We start from the raw sequence: 15767 nt of genomic DNA, 5'->3' as shown, positions 1-15767 counted from the left end.
GTTGTAATTCAAATTTGCTTGTTTCAGGTGAGATGAGACGGTAAGATAATTCATCCTCAACTGTTTGATATTTCTGATTAATTGATGATTTTATGAGCAGTAGCAGAAAACATTTTGCGATAAGAGCCTCCCATTTTTGGTTAATGCTTTTTCTATCTCTTGCATTAGTAAACAGATTTTCTTTGTGTTTTGAATTGTTTGAACAAAATGTACAAAACAGATTTTACTGGCAAATGATTTATGAAAAAATAATGAGAACACTGGGAGCTAAAAGAAATACTTTTACGCGTCTTAATATTGAAAATATTAGGAGAAGTAAAGCCATTCTCATTAACAGCAATGCACAGACATTCATGTTTAATAAATATACTTTCATTTGTTATGGGTGAACTGAAAAGGCGTGCTATATTTACCCCATCAGTGTTTTATCTGTTCTGTTCTTGCCTTAAAACCAAGCATCTGACACTCCGTGCCAAAGGCGTAGCACCATATTGTTTTCTAAAATTATATTTCTAAACATTTGTTCAGATATTTGTCTCTGTTTCTGACTAAGGACCTGTGAACTCCATAACCATTCATTTGGCAAAAGAAGAAAAATCTGTACTCTCACTCTGACTGCAGGGGAGAGCTGGTTTGCAGTGATGGAGTGCATTTGTGTCTTTGCTTCTCAGGGTTATATAATAAATATTAGACTCTGAAAACAGCCTGAGCCTCTTTTCTGCTGTTGTGGCTCTGAAAACAGAAAACATATCGCTGCGAAGGATTCAAACCAAACATACCTGTGGGTTCTAGAAACAGACCAAACAATTGCAGGTGAGGCTGAAATGAGATACAGTAGAGCCATGTGCATGTATACACACACACACACAAACCAACACTGTCCTCATCTGGCCAGTGGGCTGAGCATGGTTTAATGTTATTATCACGCAGGTGTGGGTCTTGTCCCTCAGGGTTCCATTAAAATGATGCCCCTTTCAATGGAGGCTCCATTTGCTCTTTAGATTTAACACGGGCCATATGTCTAGCAGGAGGCAAACAGCTGATGGGGTTTTAATTGACAGAAATCAACATATTTGGTTGTGCGCATGTGTGTGTGCGATGGTGTGCTAATGGTGGATGAGCTTGGGCATCAGGGGATCCCTTTAAAGGGTCAATTATCTATCGAAAGAAAGAAAGAAAGAAAGAAAGAAAGAAAGAAAGAAAGAAAGAAAGAAAGAAAGAAAGAAAGAAAGAAAGAGATTGAGAAACGCTGCAGGTCTCGTTTAGCATTGTAGGACATAATCATGCACATCAGTGAGTGATTACAATTTCCTTCATTTTGGAGCTGACATTCATTGTCCATCCCAGGAACACACTGGGTGTACAGAGCACTAACTTCATGTTTCATCCAGCTCCACAGAGATAATGCGCCAGGCTGCAGTCAAATCATGTAAAATTACCTCTGTCACAGAGCTGCTTTAAGCTCAGGAGGGGACCCAAAACCAAAGACTGTGTCTGCTGTTGTGTTCAAACTCAATCGCTGCTATAACAAGAGACTGAAATAACAAGACGTAACATACGAAACCATTTTACACTCACTTAAATGGAAATATTTCTTGGATGATTGGTGAAAAATGGTTGAAAGTAGTTCGAAGTCCTGAAGGATAACAAAACGTTAGGCTAACAGGCGCAATGCAATTAGCACATAAAGCCTGTCAATGGCCTTCAGTATCACAGCCCTCTAAGGAGTGGGAGACTTGTAAAGCCTCCTGATCTATTGCCACAAAGTGATTAATCCTCCCTAACAATGACCAGTCTTAAACTGGGCCTCTATATTATTAGGTAGTCCTATATAGCATTTTAGCTTTTCACTAATTAGCATTCAGATCAGGGACCCAAGAGACAACCCCTCCACCACAGAGGAAGGACATAGGATGAGATGGCGACACAGTGAAATGTCATTAACTTGATGTTAATTACTAATTAATGGGGCTATTTCATTTACATGTATCTCTGGCTCTCTGATGGGCCCTGCATTTACTGGGTTACTCCTACCAGCCAACAAGTAGAGAGGAGGTGGGGAGGGTATTTCTCCCCCTCTCTCCTCTACTCTCCCCTCAGTGTTTCATCTCTGCTAATTAAATAGTGGGCCACTCATCATGATTATGTCTGCTTTTACAACACCATTTTGTGTCAGTGAGAGCACTCCAATAAGTGACTGGCCATCTCTTTAACACCGACGTGTTTTCTTTTTTTATATGAACTGTACATCAAAAAGCTAAATTCACTGCCAACCCGCTCCGCTCCTCTGACTTTTATCTGACTTGTTACTTTCACTCACTTGTGACCCCTCCTTTTTTTTTTCTTTTCATCGCCACGCGGAAGCCACAAGCCATCCGTCTCCATAGCAACCCGAGCCATTCGGTCCCATGAGGGGGAGTGACTAGCGTCTGGCCATTCGCACGTGGGTAGTGCCAGCTAGCCAACATGGCACACAGCATCCTGCCATATGGTGCCACCACATAAGTACTGCTGGCCTGGACTCGGGATCCGGGGCTGTAGTGTGGCCGGTAGTGTGAACACGACGAACCTGCGGTGGAACCTGCTTTGGACTGGTCTAAATAATGGAGTCCAAATAAAAGGTTCCCAGGACAAACCTTTATGGTTCCTGAAAAGCTTGAACGCTTTGTGTATGAAAAGGCTCTTTCGTGCAGAAGCTGGCGATATTTGCTGCAAATCGACATTCATGAAAACTTCATGGGTATGCTGTTAAACAGGAGGACCCCTTTATACATAACAGGAACTGTGGAGTATCTGGAGATTGGGAAGCACGCCGTGTGCTCGCCTCATTACTGATGCTGCACTGCCTCTCTGTGGAGATGCAGAGAAAATACACGCAGTATTTTCTCTGTGCAACATATTGAAGAAACTCAAAATAGTTGACAAAAATATATATTTTTTTATTCAAACTCAAGAGCTTTTAAATACAGTATATCTGAAACACATTAGAATACTGCATTTTATTTTATCTAACGTGTACATTACAGGTTATCAAAAACTATTTGACAGAAGGCTTTCAGCAACCTGTAGTAAGATATGTTGGCGAAAACTATTTATAATGTAAAAGGTTTACATTTTCAAGATGTGAACATAAAAAAAAGAGGCATGTGGGCATTTGTAAATAGTGCAGTGCAAGCAACTGTGAGATCCAGCATAAGAAAAAAAAAACTATTGAAGAGTGATTATTTTGTACAGTAGTCTTATGTAAGACACAAACACAAGCATGATCTGATGTCCCCGCATTTGTGTTGTTGCTGGATCATCAAAACCTATGTTGTGATGTCATCACAAGCTCATAACCATAACTATAGCCAGTAACACTAACCCTAGCCCAAAATCACACCCTAACGAACATTAATTATGATGATCCCGGAACAATACCAATACGTGGATATCGATACACCCAAGCAAAACACACTCTGTGTACGGCCACACTAAAAACATAGTGTTGGAACAGAATTTTAAGAGATTTGGGGAAAGATACTTGATTTTAGATAAGAGTTTTTAAAACGGTAATCATAATTTATAGCTACTTAGGATTATGTTTTTCTACCAAACACAAAAATAAATAGGTAAAGAAATGTTCTTTTTTTTTTTTACTCTGAAAGACGGAGAGCTGCGCTTTAAATAAATCCAATGACTTCATTCTTTTTTGTAACAAGTGACAATGCCAACATCAGAAATGCACTTCATGTTACACCTCCAAGTATACATGGAATAAAATCCTAGAAAATATAAGCCAATGTGGAGTTGTATGCCAATAACAGTAACAAAAGACAAAGAGGCAACAAAAATCCAACAAATAAGGCAACTATCAGCAATGTACAGCAATCAGCACTTGACACTTTGTTACCACGAAGGTGCATGTCTTGCAGTTTTCTTGTTGCTCAACTGAGGCACGAAACAATAAATGCATAGATTTAAGGTATCAAATAAGCATCTGGACCTAACATGAAAACAGAACTTGTAAAACTGTGAACGCCAAAGATAAACATTACATTTACCTAAACCTTCAGACGGAGTTATGCAGCTAGTTTTACGTTGCTACATAGGTTTCCAGTTCGATTGTACTGAATCCGATAATTTATCGTTATCTCGCCTGTCCCCTAACATTCATAACGTCACTGTGTAACTTGGAGACTATTTCAAACTGCCTTAGTGACAGCTAGCACTATCTATCATGAAAAGTTAATGGATGCCCTCCCAAATACTGATATCACTTCCTGTCTAGTGCCTAAGTAACAAAGGTATTAAGTGCGATGATAATAATGCAACCTAAAAAGGTTTCTTCTTGAAGAATCGTGTTGTCTGCATGTGTTGTTTTTACATTATTATGTTATCACACTGGTGATTATTTAGATATATTTGTTGTCTATTTAACACAATTTAAAAAAAAAAAAGTCTTTCAAACTCTATCCATATAAATATAAAATTACTCAAAGCAGTTAGGTGAGGTATTTCTATTCCATGCAATTACAAATAATGAAAATACAATTATTTAAATTAATTAATAACCTTTGGTCTTTCAACTTAAAACAAACCCTTGGAGACAACGATCAGCGAGAGCGCCTAGGCAAAGCCTTGCTGCCATAAAGCTCTCGGTGATTCGAACCACAGAAGGTAAATTGTATAGGACATTAAACCGCCTTTAAAGTAATTAGTGGCTGGGTAATGAGGTGTCACTCAGATCTCTCAGTGACGGCTGAGTGAGGCGTACTAATAAAAGACTTCAGGTATGAGAGGCTGGACTCTCCCTGTGTCATCCACGCCGCCTAACCCATCCCTGCAGGGCAAAAACAAACCACCTCGGTCTGTCACAGCACATCCATCACTCTCACAGCTCCTTCGGCACAAACACAGCAGAGCAGTGGGCTATGGCTTTCAGTTAACAATCTGTTTGATTTTCTTGTTCCTAAGTAACACAGTTTGTACACATGTTAAGTGTAAACTATTTTCCATGGAGCCTGGAGGTAGTGTAGTCTTTCCTACTTCCACGTTCTTCTTTAACTAGCACAGCACCCTTTAACACAGTTGTCTTCTTTCCAGGATCCAAGGTTAAAGCCCGACAAGACTTTTCAGTAACATTGTGCAGGCTCTGCTGTGTGCTGCTGTTGCAGTCAAACAACCACAGAGCCAATCAAACTTTTCATAATTGTTGTGTGCAGTTCCATCTATGCGCTGGATAATATCGCAGCTGCTGGTTGCCCGAGGTCATATTCAGGTCCCTCCAATAACTGATGATTTAGATGTGTATGTTGTGGTGGCGGAACTTAGTAGAGTCAATGTCAACCCGGCGTGCCTCAGCGAATGCCAGGAAGGTACAGAGGCCAAGCAGGTTGACCGTGGTGATGAGGGCAAACACAGAAGCCCATGAGCCTGTCGCCTCAATGAGATACCCCGAGAAGTACACCATTAAGACCCCTGCACAGGAACACAGAGTAGCTATAAATAGCAAAGCAGCACAAAGAGGGTAACAACATGTGCAGTGTCTTTTAAGTGGCAAAACTATTCAATTTGTCCCACATCTAAATTTCTACAGAGAAAATGTCAATCTTTTCTGTGTCCCTCACAGGACCACTAACTGTCATCCCCTCATCCCTGTATTATTCATCTGACACAAACTTCATCATGGTCCCTTGATGAAATATGAATGGGACAAAGAGACAAGCGGGACTGACATTCAGCACATCACCTCAAAGTTTGAATTTAGAGAAGTGAATCAATGATTTCACTTAAAAGCATGGAAGCAACTACTGGTAAAAGATTAATGACATGTAGATATTTTTTTAATTAATACAAACTCACCTGAGAAAGCACCGCATGTATTCATAACGCCTGGAAAAGAAATGTACAGTAGTTACTCGTAAGGTGTGACATTTTGCCATTGTTCTAAAACACATTTTTAGAACTTACCAAATAAAGCGCCAGCACAGGATGGAGCAAGATCTTGAACATTTACAGAAACACCACTGCAACAGAAAAACATGTCATTGTCAATTTGAACTTCAGAAATGACTCTAAATACATCCCAAACCGCAACAGAGTATAAGCCTAACTCTGAATGGCATTTTTTCCCATAAAAAAACAGATGGAGAGAAAATCTGTGTCTGTACTGTGCTACTGCTGAATGCATATTTACTGGTTTATTGTAAACATATCTATATCAATTCCACTCTCTTTTAGTCATCAAGGCTGGAACCAGAGTGAAGAATAGATTTTCTTTAGTGAGTTCGAAATATCATTAATGGAGCCACATAAAAACAAAATGAAATACATTTTTTGTCCACATCATAATCATTAAATTTACTGATTATTACTACGAGGTAATACATGTATATAACTTATACTTTTTATTTACACCATTCAAATATGTATAAAATGTAGTATTAGGGCCACAGTTAGAAAAAATCTATATTGATGATTGTTTTGAGAATAAAGTTAGAATTTCAAGAAAAAAATCAAAATGTGGAGATTACAGTTGATTCAAGACCAACTGCCACGGTTGCTGTACCTTCTGAGTTAGTGAAATCATACTTCAGAATCAGCTTTAGTAACAAGGAAGGAAATTATTTTTTTCTTTAAGCACATAAACACTATTTTATCAAACAGAAAAACCACATGGCTGGTAAAAGGCTGCTAATGAACAGATGCAAAGTCATTGATGGTTACCATGGTCATTGTTCCTCAAGCTTCCCCTTTCAATATGCAACTGAATACACTAAAAGAAGTGCACTCACAATTTCATTTAAAGGATATCTGATTATTTTTAGATATATTTTTGATAGGGTTAGCACTGTTGCCGCACAGCAAGAAGGTCCTGAGTTCAATTCCAACATCAGGCCGGGGTCTTTCTGTGTGGAGTTTGCATGTTCTCCCCGTGTTTGCGTGGGTTCCCTCCGGGTACTCCGGCTTCCTCCCACCGTCCAAAGACATGCAGCTTGTGGGGATAGGTTAATTGGAAAATCCAAATTGCCACTAGGTGTGAATGTGCGAGTGAATGTGAGCGCGAATGGTTGTCTGTCCCTGTGTGTTGGCCCTGCGACAGACTGGCGACCTGTCCAGGGTGTACCCTGCCTCTCGCCCTATGACAGCTGGGATAGGCTCCAGCGCCCCCCGCGACCCTGAAAAGGAGAAGCGGAAGCGAATGGATGGATGGATATTTTTGATATCTTATTGCTTTGAACAAATCCCTTAAAAGCCCCAAACCACCAAAGAACTGATCATTGTTTTCTTATTCTTTTTTATCCTTTTCTTTAGTCACTCTTTTTTAAAATGTTCCTCTGTGCCAAAGAGCTCCAGTGTTGTTCACAAGTTATTAAATACACATCAATGAATCATACCATTGTAGCGGCTGTACCTTCATTACCATAAACCCAAGTTGGCTTGCATACTTATTAGCACACCAAACATGCATTGATGCATTCTTTAAAAAAAATGCAGTATTTTAGTCGATGTTTATGCCCTGTTAGTAGCTGGGATGACGAATTCCAAGACAAACCAAATGTAATAAGGCACTACTAGGTAAAGTGGTTAAAACATAAATGCTTACAGACACTGATCCGATACAATGACAACTAGACAAACTGCATGCCTAATAAAAGCTGAGATCTGCCAAGTCTTCCTTGGTTATGCCTGAGCCAAGCAGCATGATTTAAGACTTTTTCAAATACAAAGTTGTACACTGGGGGGCGGAGTGGTGAAATATTTAACATTTAATTTCTAAGCAGCTATGCAAATAAGGGTAATATTCTGAAATTGTATCATCAAGTTTGAGTGAACAAAACACAAAACAATCTCTCAGGAAACACCACATTCACATGTAAAGCTAACCTCACATCTGCACAAATACCCACAATGGGGCAAAACATTTCTTACTAAGGAACAAGCAGGTTAAAGACCATTTAATATTTGATCCAGTCACGTGGGATCAATGTGTTCTCATAAGCACCTCTGTCGGGTAATGTTTAGAAAAGTTCAGGGCTGCAGCATAAGTGTGAATACAGCTACAGAGTGTGAGGAAACAATGGGTGGCAGTACCTGTGACTGAAGGTGGTGAGGCCCATGGTGGCAGACACAAATGCTACAGCCCAGGGGAAGGTAGTTGTGCCACACAGAAGAAGGGTAAACACACTGGACACACCCATGGAGAAAAACTAACACAGAGGGATGGACACATTAAAAAACCCCACATCAAACACAATTGTACATAATTCATTGCATAAGCAGTGTAAACAGGACAGTCATGCACTTTGTACTGGGAAGAAGAATCACACTAAACATGCAACATACAACAGAATAACTGAACAACTGAGAAATATCGTACCTGCATCAACTTCCTCACTGATGCTGTATCGAAGCCTGAGGGATTCAGAAGAGAGATTAGGGAAGTCCAATGTAACGATATCAGTGCACTAAACATTTATAATAATACTGATGTACAGTTTATTTCTCCTATTGTTTACCTTGACTGATGAGGTGGTCAGAGAGACAGCCACTAAAGAGGGATGACGGTATGGCCACTAACCAAGGAATGACATTGAACACCCAGCCCTGGAAAGATAAAATATTTTTGGGCTTTATTTGACCACATACAGCAGCCAGCTTCGTGTAGTGTATCAAGGACATGTGCTGTTTTAGTGACCTGTCTCAGTGATGATGATCCTAACAATTAATGACAAATAACTGTGACTTAATGTTGCTTTAAAAAGTCGACGAGTCTTAAAAATTATTTTTAGAAGATGGATGTAGAAACCCAGTGGTTTCTTGACTGCATTTTAAAGCCTAAGCAATAGCATTTTAGTCACTGTCATGCTTTTAAGGAACCAGAGGAACCCATGTTTAGGAAATATGGCAGGGTGCTAAATATACTTGTTCTTCAAGTATGTTAAATACAAATATACCTGACAAACCAGCTGCCTACATCACCAAATCTGGCAATCAAAGCGGCCACAGCTAAAAATCTTAGAAAAACCATGAGTTAAAACAACAAGAAAACCCACCAATTGTAGAGCTGTTATGAATTTGGGCCATTTTTGTGCTAGGTTGTAAACATGCTTTGCAGTGGTGTTTGTTAATTTGGACATTTTAGCATGCAAATCTATGGAGATTGCCTCTGTTTTGCAGCCAGGCTCAAGTGGCCCCTCCAGGAACTATAGTTCTTGTAATTTTTCCAGCTGCTTGGTCAGACAGATTTTCAAGTTAAAATGCTCAACATTGTACCATAAGTAAACATGTTTGCAGCCTAGTACAAAAAAGGAGGTTTTGGCCAAAAAAACCCACCTAATATCTACTTCCATAACAGTTCTGGGAGGTTGATTTTATTTTTCATCCTTTCTTGTAATCTCCTTCTTAAATTTCATTAAGTCTTAAAAGATGCAGAATAAGATGTCCAAAGCTAGTTCACCTCAGCTAATTTGAGTCACTGAACCAGATGACTCAATTGCACTTGTGTTACTTGTGCCTTTTGGAGCCTGTTTAATGCAACTACCTGACATATAATATTGCTGGCACCATTTTTGCTGGTTATTTTTTCCTACAGCCTATATGTGAATTCTAAAGAGTCAAACTGTAGTATTTTATTCGTATGTTATTCAACAGATATCTGTGTCTGTGCAATGCAGCAATGCAGTCTATGAATCCTCCACCGTGTCATTTAAGTGGTCACTTCTGGTTCCAAGAAACCAGGATGGTGATGGTCAAAATTCTAAAATCAAAGCTTCAAAACAGGAGTTTACAAAAGAGTGCATTTTTCCTTGACTTTTCCTCAAGCGCCACCATTTGGTCAAAATTTTAACCTATTCAGAGTTTTGATTTATATAACTGCAAAACGTAGAACATAGTTCAAAGCGCCTTTATATCTAATTCTACTTTCACAAAGTCACTCACATGGCTGTAGACTCTAAGTCTAGTAAATAAAGGTGCAGTATTTCATATTTTTATCCCTTAAGCCCTTTTTTTATTGATTGGTTTCTCTAATAATCAAAGGAGTCATGAGAAAATAGTTACCTTGGCATCGGGGAATGTGTCTTTAAAGAATGTTGGCAGCCATGACAAAAGAGTAAAGAAGGTGCTCGCCGTGCAGAGGTGCGTCACTATTACAGCACTGGTTATGAATGAAGAAAAACAAGTCTCAGTGAGCCCATTATAATTACACAACTACTTGCTCTGGGTTTTTTAGCACACAATGACACATTGACTTAGATACTGTTTTTCCTATTAGACAAAGGTTTGTATCTGTGCTATTTGTTATTAACCGATACCTCTATGAAGGTATGATGCATTATGTTAAAGTGAGTCAACAGCATAGTAATACTTACAAGCCTAAACTATCATGTAATATGTGGAGGTGTCAACAGGGATCAGATCAATTAAGACCACACATGTACTCTGTGTCGCTGAAAATGGAGCACATCAGGTGTATTACAGTGTATAAATATCTAGGTCATAGGGAGGGACTGGAAGGAAAAGACCTCAGAGACATGATTCAGACAGTTGAGGAACACCAACATAAATCCAATAATAAGATATTTTACATATTTCCACATTCCTCCACCTATTTTTTTTCTTCTAGCTCAACACACATGCAATGGTTACAATTAGTATTCTGAAATTTTGAGGTTGCAGTAAATCAGCTGAAGGATTACATCAGAACCTGAAGGCACACAGGCAAGATTATTGCTGCTTATCCATCTGAATATGAAAACAAGCATGCAGTACTGCACATGTGCACAGAGCATAAAATATGTGTGCAAAAATTATAGGTGCAATTGCACATAAAGTCACACCCTCATAAATAAACACAGGCTTTATCTCACCAGACAGCTGGTTGTTTTAAGAGCCGTAACCAATGTCTTTTGGTCAGTTTGGACTGGGCTCCACTGCTGCCCAGGGACTCCAAGGTGATTATCGGCCCTACAAAACACAGATAAAATACAGGAACATGAGCACAGAAGAAGATGCTGACTCCAGCTGAGCAGGTACAAGATAAGAGACAGCACAGAAACTACTGACACAGGTGAAGCATCACTTGCCTTCTCCTTTGAGTAGATATTTCCACATGCAGTAGGCCCACAGGACTGAAAGGAGTCCAGAAACATAAAAAACACTCTGCCAGCCGTAAAGGTCCAACATGAGGGAGCCTGCCCCCCCAATTACCAGAGTGCTGGGAAATAAAACCACAACAACATGACAAGTTAAAACACAACCCTGTAAAAAGACATTTCCACATGTGATTAGTATGACAGAATTTTATTGTGAAATTTCCTTATACATTTTTAAAGAAACAATAAAATCACCATATTTAATAGTAACTGCTATTAACATCAATAAAAGCACAAAAAACCTTCTTGCTTTGCAATAAAAACACCCAATAATGAACTAAGAAGGAACACTCAGCCTTTTCTCACTACTACCCAGTTATTGCATAACACTTGACTCACCCCAGATAGGAGCCACTACCCACGGTGCTCATGAGGAAGCCTCTTTCACTTTCCACCACCTTTTGTGAGCACAGACTTGCAAGAGAGGGGTAATGAACTCCTGACATGAAAACACAAAGCATAGCCAAATTTTAGAAGGGCTTAAGGTTCAGCGGAAGAACGTTACATATTATTGTCTAATAAGACAAACATAAAAATGTGACAGAAAATAGAAACAGAGTAGCACATATGATACTGTGCTGGGTTATTTGAAATAAAACAATGCAGTCAAATCAATTTAAGGACACTTTTAAATGACTAAACTTAATCGCTGTTCTAAAGCCAAACAAAGCAAAGTACAGATGTCTGTTTGACAAATCGAACATCCCACCAGCAGAGGTAAATATGTCTTGATTGCTCAACAAATATGAGAATTATTATTTGTTTTCTATATATAAAGTAGCCATGATGAATGTAGGATACTCAAAGATCTTGGATTCCTGGGATCTCACATTTTTAACATTAAAAGACTAGCTAGTGCAAGGGTGTTTTTAGCATTTCTTTGTTGTCTCTGCAGTGGACACGTTCAAGTCACATTCCTTGTAAGTGTGACTGACAAATTGAATCATTAAACACAAGACAAACGTCCGCAAACATGAACCAACAAGGACTTTAACATGTGTCTGCACGAGTTCATGTGGGTTAGATAGATTATTTCGACTTCCCTGATGCAGACAGTAAGTAGATGCATTGCAAACAGAATTTTGTAAAAAATGCCACAAAAAATAAATGAAAGACCATTTACTGGCAAATGCTCTTGAGGCATTAAAGGCAGCAGCAGTTGTGGTCAGATGAATAATGTCTGATTGCCCATCCCTACTGTTCTTGTGCACAATATCTTTAGAGCACACTGAGAAAATCTCACCAAATCTGGGGCAAACATTCACTTGGACTCAAAGAAAGTCACTCTGACCTCACATCGCTTTGTTGTCTCTTCAGTTGTTGCGAAGATGATATCTCAAGTAACCCTAAAGGAAATTTTGTGTCTTCAGGTTTGGCACGAATGTCTTCTTGGGCTCAAAAATGTTTCAAGGTCACATAAGGCCATAGATAGAATAGAAAATTACAAAAACGTTAAAAGGGGGGGGGGGAGTGGTGACATTTTATATTCAAAAGGTCAAAGATTTGCATATTTGCATGTTAAAGGTCTGAAAAATAATCAAAAAACTTCTGGCCCTCACTCAACACTGTACTTCAGAAGTCTTCACAATGGGAGTCCATTTAAACGGAAGCATGACTTTTTGGCAGGGACATACGACTGAAAAACAGCAATTACAGATGCAAATAAGTCTGGCAGTTATCGGGAACCCGAAACTGCGACCGATGGGAGTACCGGTACTGTCGAAGACCTTTTTCATTACCTGGATCTTACACCTCACTAATGTAATCTCAAGTGGTGATTCATCTTGCACACTGCTAATCTCACCTTGCAGTAGGCCCATGAGGAAGCGAGCTAGTGTCATAGAGAGGATCGGCTGGGAGCAGAAGTGGGCCAGGATTGGGGTGAAAGCTGTCATTGAACCCCAGGCTGCTGCAGACAGCAGGAGGACCTTCTCACCTCCCACCCTGTGAACAGAGCACAGATGGGTTGCATTAGCTTTAACTTTGGCCTACTAAGATATCAACTTTTGACTTCTAAGATATCAGCTTGGAAGAACACATTGAGAGGTTTTAATCTTTTGGATAACTTTGGCTGAAAATATAATCATAGAGAATATTTGATCTAAATAAGGTGAGCATTTAGATCAAGTATTTTGGACTGTTAACAGTTTCTAGAGTGGGAAAAAAAATACTGTGCAGACACCCATGCAGCTTATCTGTTAATGACACTGTGACTTAACATGACATTACAGGGCAAACATCTCGCTCTGTAGACTGAGCAAACACCACTGGGCTGCTTACGTCAGTGCCAGCACGGTTCAACATAAAGCGACTTGATTTTAATTACAACTCTAAAACTAGAACAGATGCCAACTGAAGACCCGCTTCAGAGTTCTGTAGACTCAAGATGATTCTCAATCATAAACCCAGAGCCTACCAACTTATAGAGCATGCGGTTTCTTACCGGTCACTCACGTAGCCTCCGAACACCTGAGTGAAGCAGTAGCCCCAAAAGAAGCTGCCCAGTACCATGCCGGACTCCCTCTTGCTCCAGCCGAACTGCTCTGCCATGCTGACGGCACAGATGGGCATCGCCACACGGGCGCAGTACAGGAGGCACGTCCCCAGCAGCAGCACCACTGTCCATATCCTTGCCACAGGCCTGCACCGGAGGAGAGCAGAACAATTTGAATTTGGCTGCACATCCCCCAACAGCTGGGGACAAACTTTGGCCTTGTTAGACCAGTTCGTAGGGGCTGTCTTATCTACAGTATGTGGCGGAAGCAAGTCCAACCTGTAGGGCATTCAACAGGGGTTAGTGGTGATGGGTTCTAACATGGTTTGGTTAGATTTATACATAAGATACTAGTATTCAAGATGTACATCATAACTTTATAATAGTTTATGGCAGTCTTTTCATAAAGGCAGCACTGTTATTTCCTTCTTTTTAGCCAAAACAGCACTGCATAAAAACACTGAGCCATGAAAGGCCAGAAAAGATACGTGTCACCACCAGATACAGCACTTCAGAAACCCTGAGAGGACCGGCAGGCATTAAGCGTCATTAACGATTTAAAAGTTAAAAACTCTCCCCCCTCCATATGGCCTCTGTGAGCCTTTTAGGCGGTGGGTTTGATTTAGTAGAGCTGTTAAAACATGGTTAAAACGAGCCCCGATGAGTTGGTGTTACCAACGGTTACCTTGACCAGCTGGTGTTGTGTTCAGGCCACTTCTTATGACACCCGGGGACGATCTTGGCGGGCGGGTGGTTGTCCTTGTGACAGACCAAATCTGGACTATAGGTCTTGCCATGTTTTTGAATAACTGCCATTCAACGTGAGGTGACGGACGGCAGCCTCTTCTCAACCGCTCCGGGTATACTGCCCTTTCTTCCCTTTCCGGTCGATCAGTGAGAAAAGTAAGCGTTCGGGTGAAAAGGGGAAATCTTCTCGTAAAAGTATGCGCGAAATCACATCATAGGATCCTGACGGTGAATTCCATACCCTGTAAAACTGGACTAACAGAGAGAGAGGAGGTGATCGCCGTATTCGAAACAGAGCTAGAAGGGGGGCAGTCTGTTTTTCCTGATGCCCTAGGAGGAGTAATCCACGTGTCAGTTTTTCTTCCCTGCCTCCTCCTCCAGCCAGCAGCCACGCAGCAGTTCTTCTTGTCGTCGCTAGGGTTAATCAGGAAGTGGTTTAGCCCGGCTGCTTCATCCGTTACCTTATCATCTGAAACGTCAGAGAGACGCCTGTGACTCCGGGCCCTCGGCGATGATGACGATGCAGTACTGCAAGTAGAAACAGAGCCTCCGCGGAGAACCAGGATGGGCTCTGTCGGTGAGCTGTCCTTGCCGGATGAAGATGTGATTCTCCCCGTGCTGAGATGCAGCTGTCGGGATGGGGCACCAAAATGCGCAGTACCTAGAAGGTTGCTGAAATGCTCCCCCGGCTATACTGAGTTAGCAGGAAATTGTTACATAACACGTCACAGCATGTATGCTGGTTGCCGGTGGGAATTAATGTACGGCAACAGTGTAAAGTAACAAACTTTTTGATAGTAAAATAAGAGGACAAATTAACAGCAGACTTCACCCACCCACACACACACACAAATATATATATATATACACATACACACACACACAAATTTATGTGTGTGTGTGTGTGGGGGGGGGGAGAGGTCAAAATGGATTTGACCAGTTTTTCCGAGGAGGAAGCTGAAGATGGCTGTAGTGTTAGATGTAGCTATGAGTAATGGTAACATCAGGTAGAAGGAATTCTCAGAAGCTTGAGAAATACCAAGGGCTGAGAGAGGTACTCAAGCAGATTTGAAGGGTGAAGCCAACAGTGACCCCCAGACTGGTAGAGTGGATAGACTGGTAGATCTCTGTTCAGAAGAGTGCAGTTCCAGGAACAGCAAAGACCCAAGCTTGAAGGATAAAGACTGCCCGCAGGGGCAAGTTAAGAATTTAAGATTTTTTTAGTTGCATATTTAGTCACCGTTTAGATATCACCGCAGTGTGTTGTGTCTCTGTCTCTATCTCATCCAATCACTAGCTTACTCTTCTGTTACACCAATCCTTTGAATATCCTTTGAATTTGAATCCTTTGAATACATCAGTGAATTTTCTCTGTGTTCTTCCTCTTT

General features: G+C 40.6%; 1 protein-coding gene across 1 annotated transcript; it reads right to left on the bottom strand.

The window, feature by feature from the left end:
- Positions 1–1794: 1794 nt before the first annotated feature.
- On the bottom strand, positions 1795–15137 carry slc17a9b (solute carrier family 17 member 9b). Its single transcript, XM_005931801.2, has 13 exons — positions 14318–15137; positions 13582–13779; positions 12943–13082; positions 11478–11577; positions 11070–11200; positions 10854–10950; positions 10045–10141; positions 8502–8589; positions 8363–8397; positions 8077–8192; positions 5953–6008; positions 5845–5874; positions 1795–5460 (listed from the first exon to the last, which is right to left on the bottom strand). Exons 1-13 carry the CDS (start codon positions 14446–14448, stop codon positions 5282–5284), a joined length of 1398 nt encoding a protein of 465 aa, XP_005931863.1. The 5' UTR covers positions 14449–15137; the 3' UTR covers positions 1795–5281.
- Between the last annotated feature and the right edge of the window lie 630 nt (positions 15138–15767).

This window comes from Haplochromis burtoni, unplaced genomic scaffold, assembly GCF_018398535.1.
Source record: "Haplochromis burtoni strain Fernald_Lab_line unplaced genomic scaffold, NCSU_Asbu1 Contig_146, whole genome shotgun sequence".
Classification (NCBI taxonomy): domain Eukaryota; kingdom Metazoa; phylum Chordata; class Actinopteri; order Cichliformes; family Cichlidae; genus Haplochromis; species Haplochromis burtoni.
This window is presented reverse-complemented; position numbering and strand designations above follow the sequence as displayed.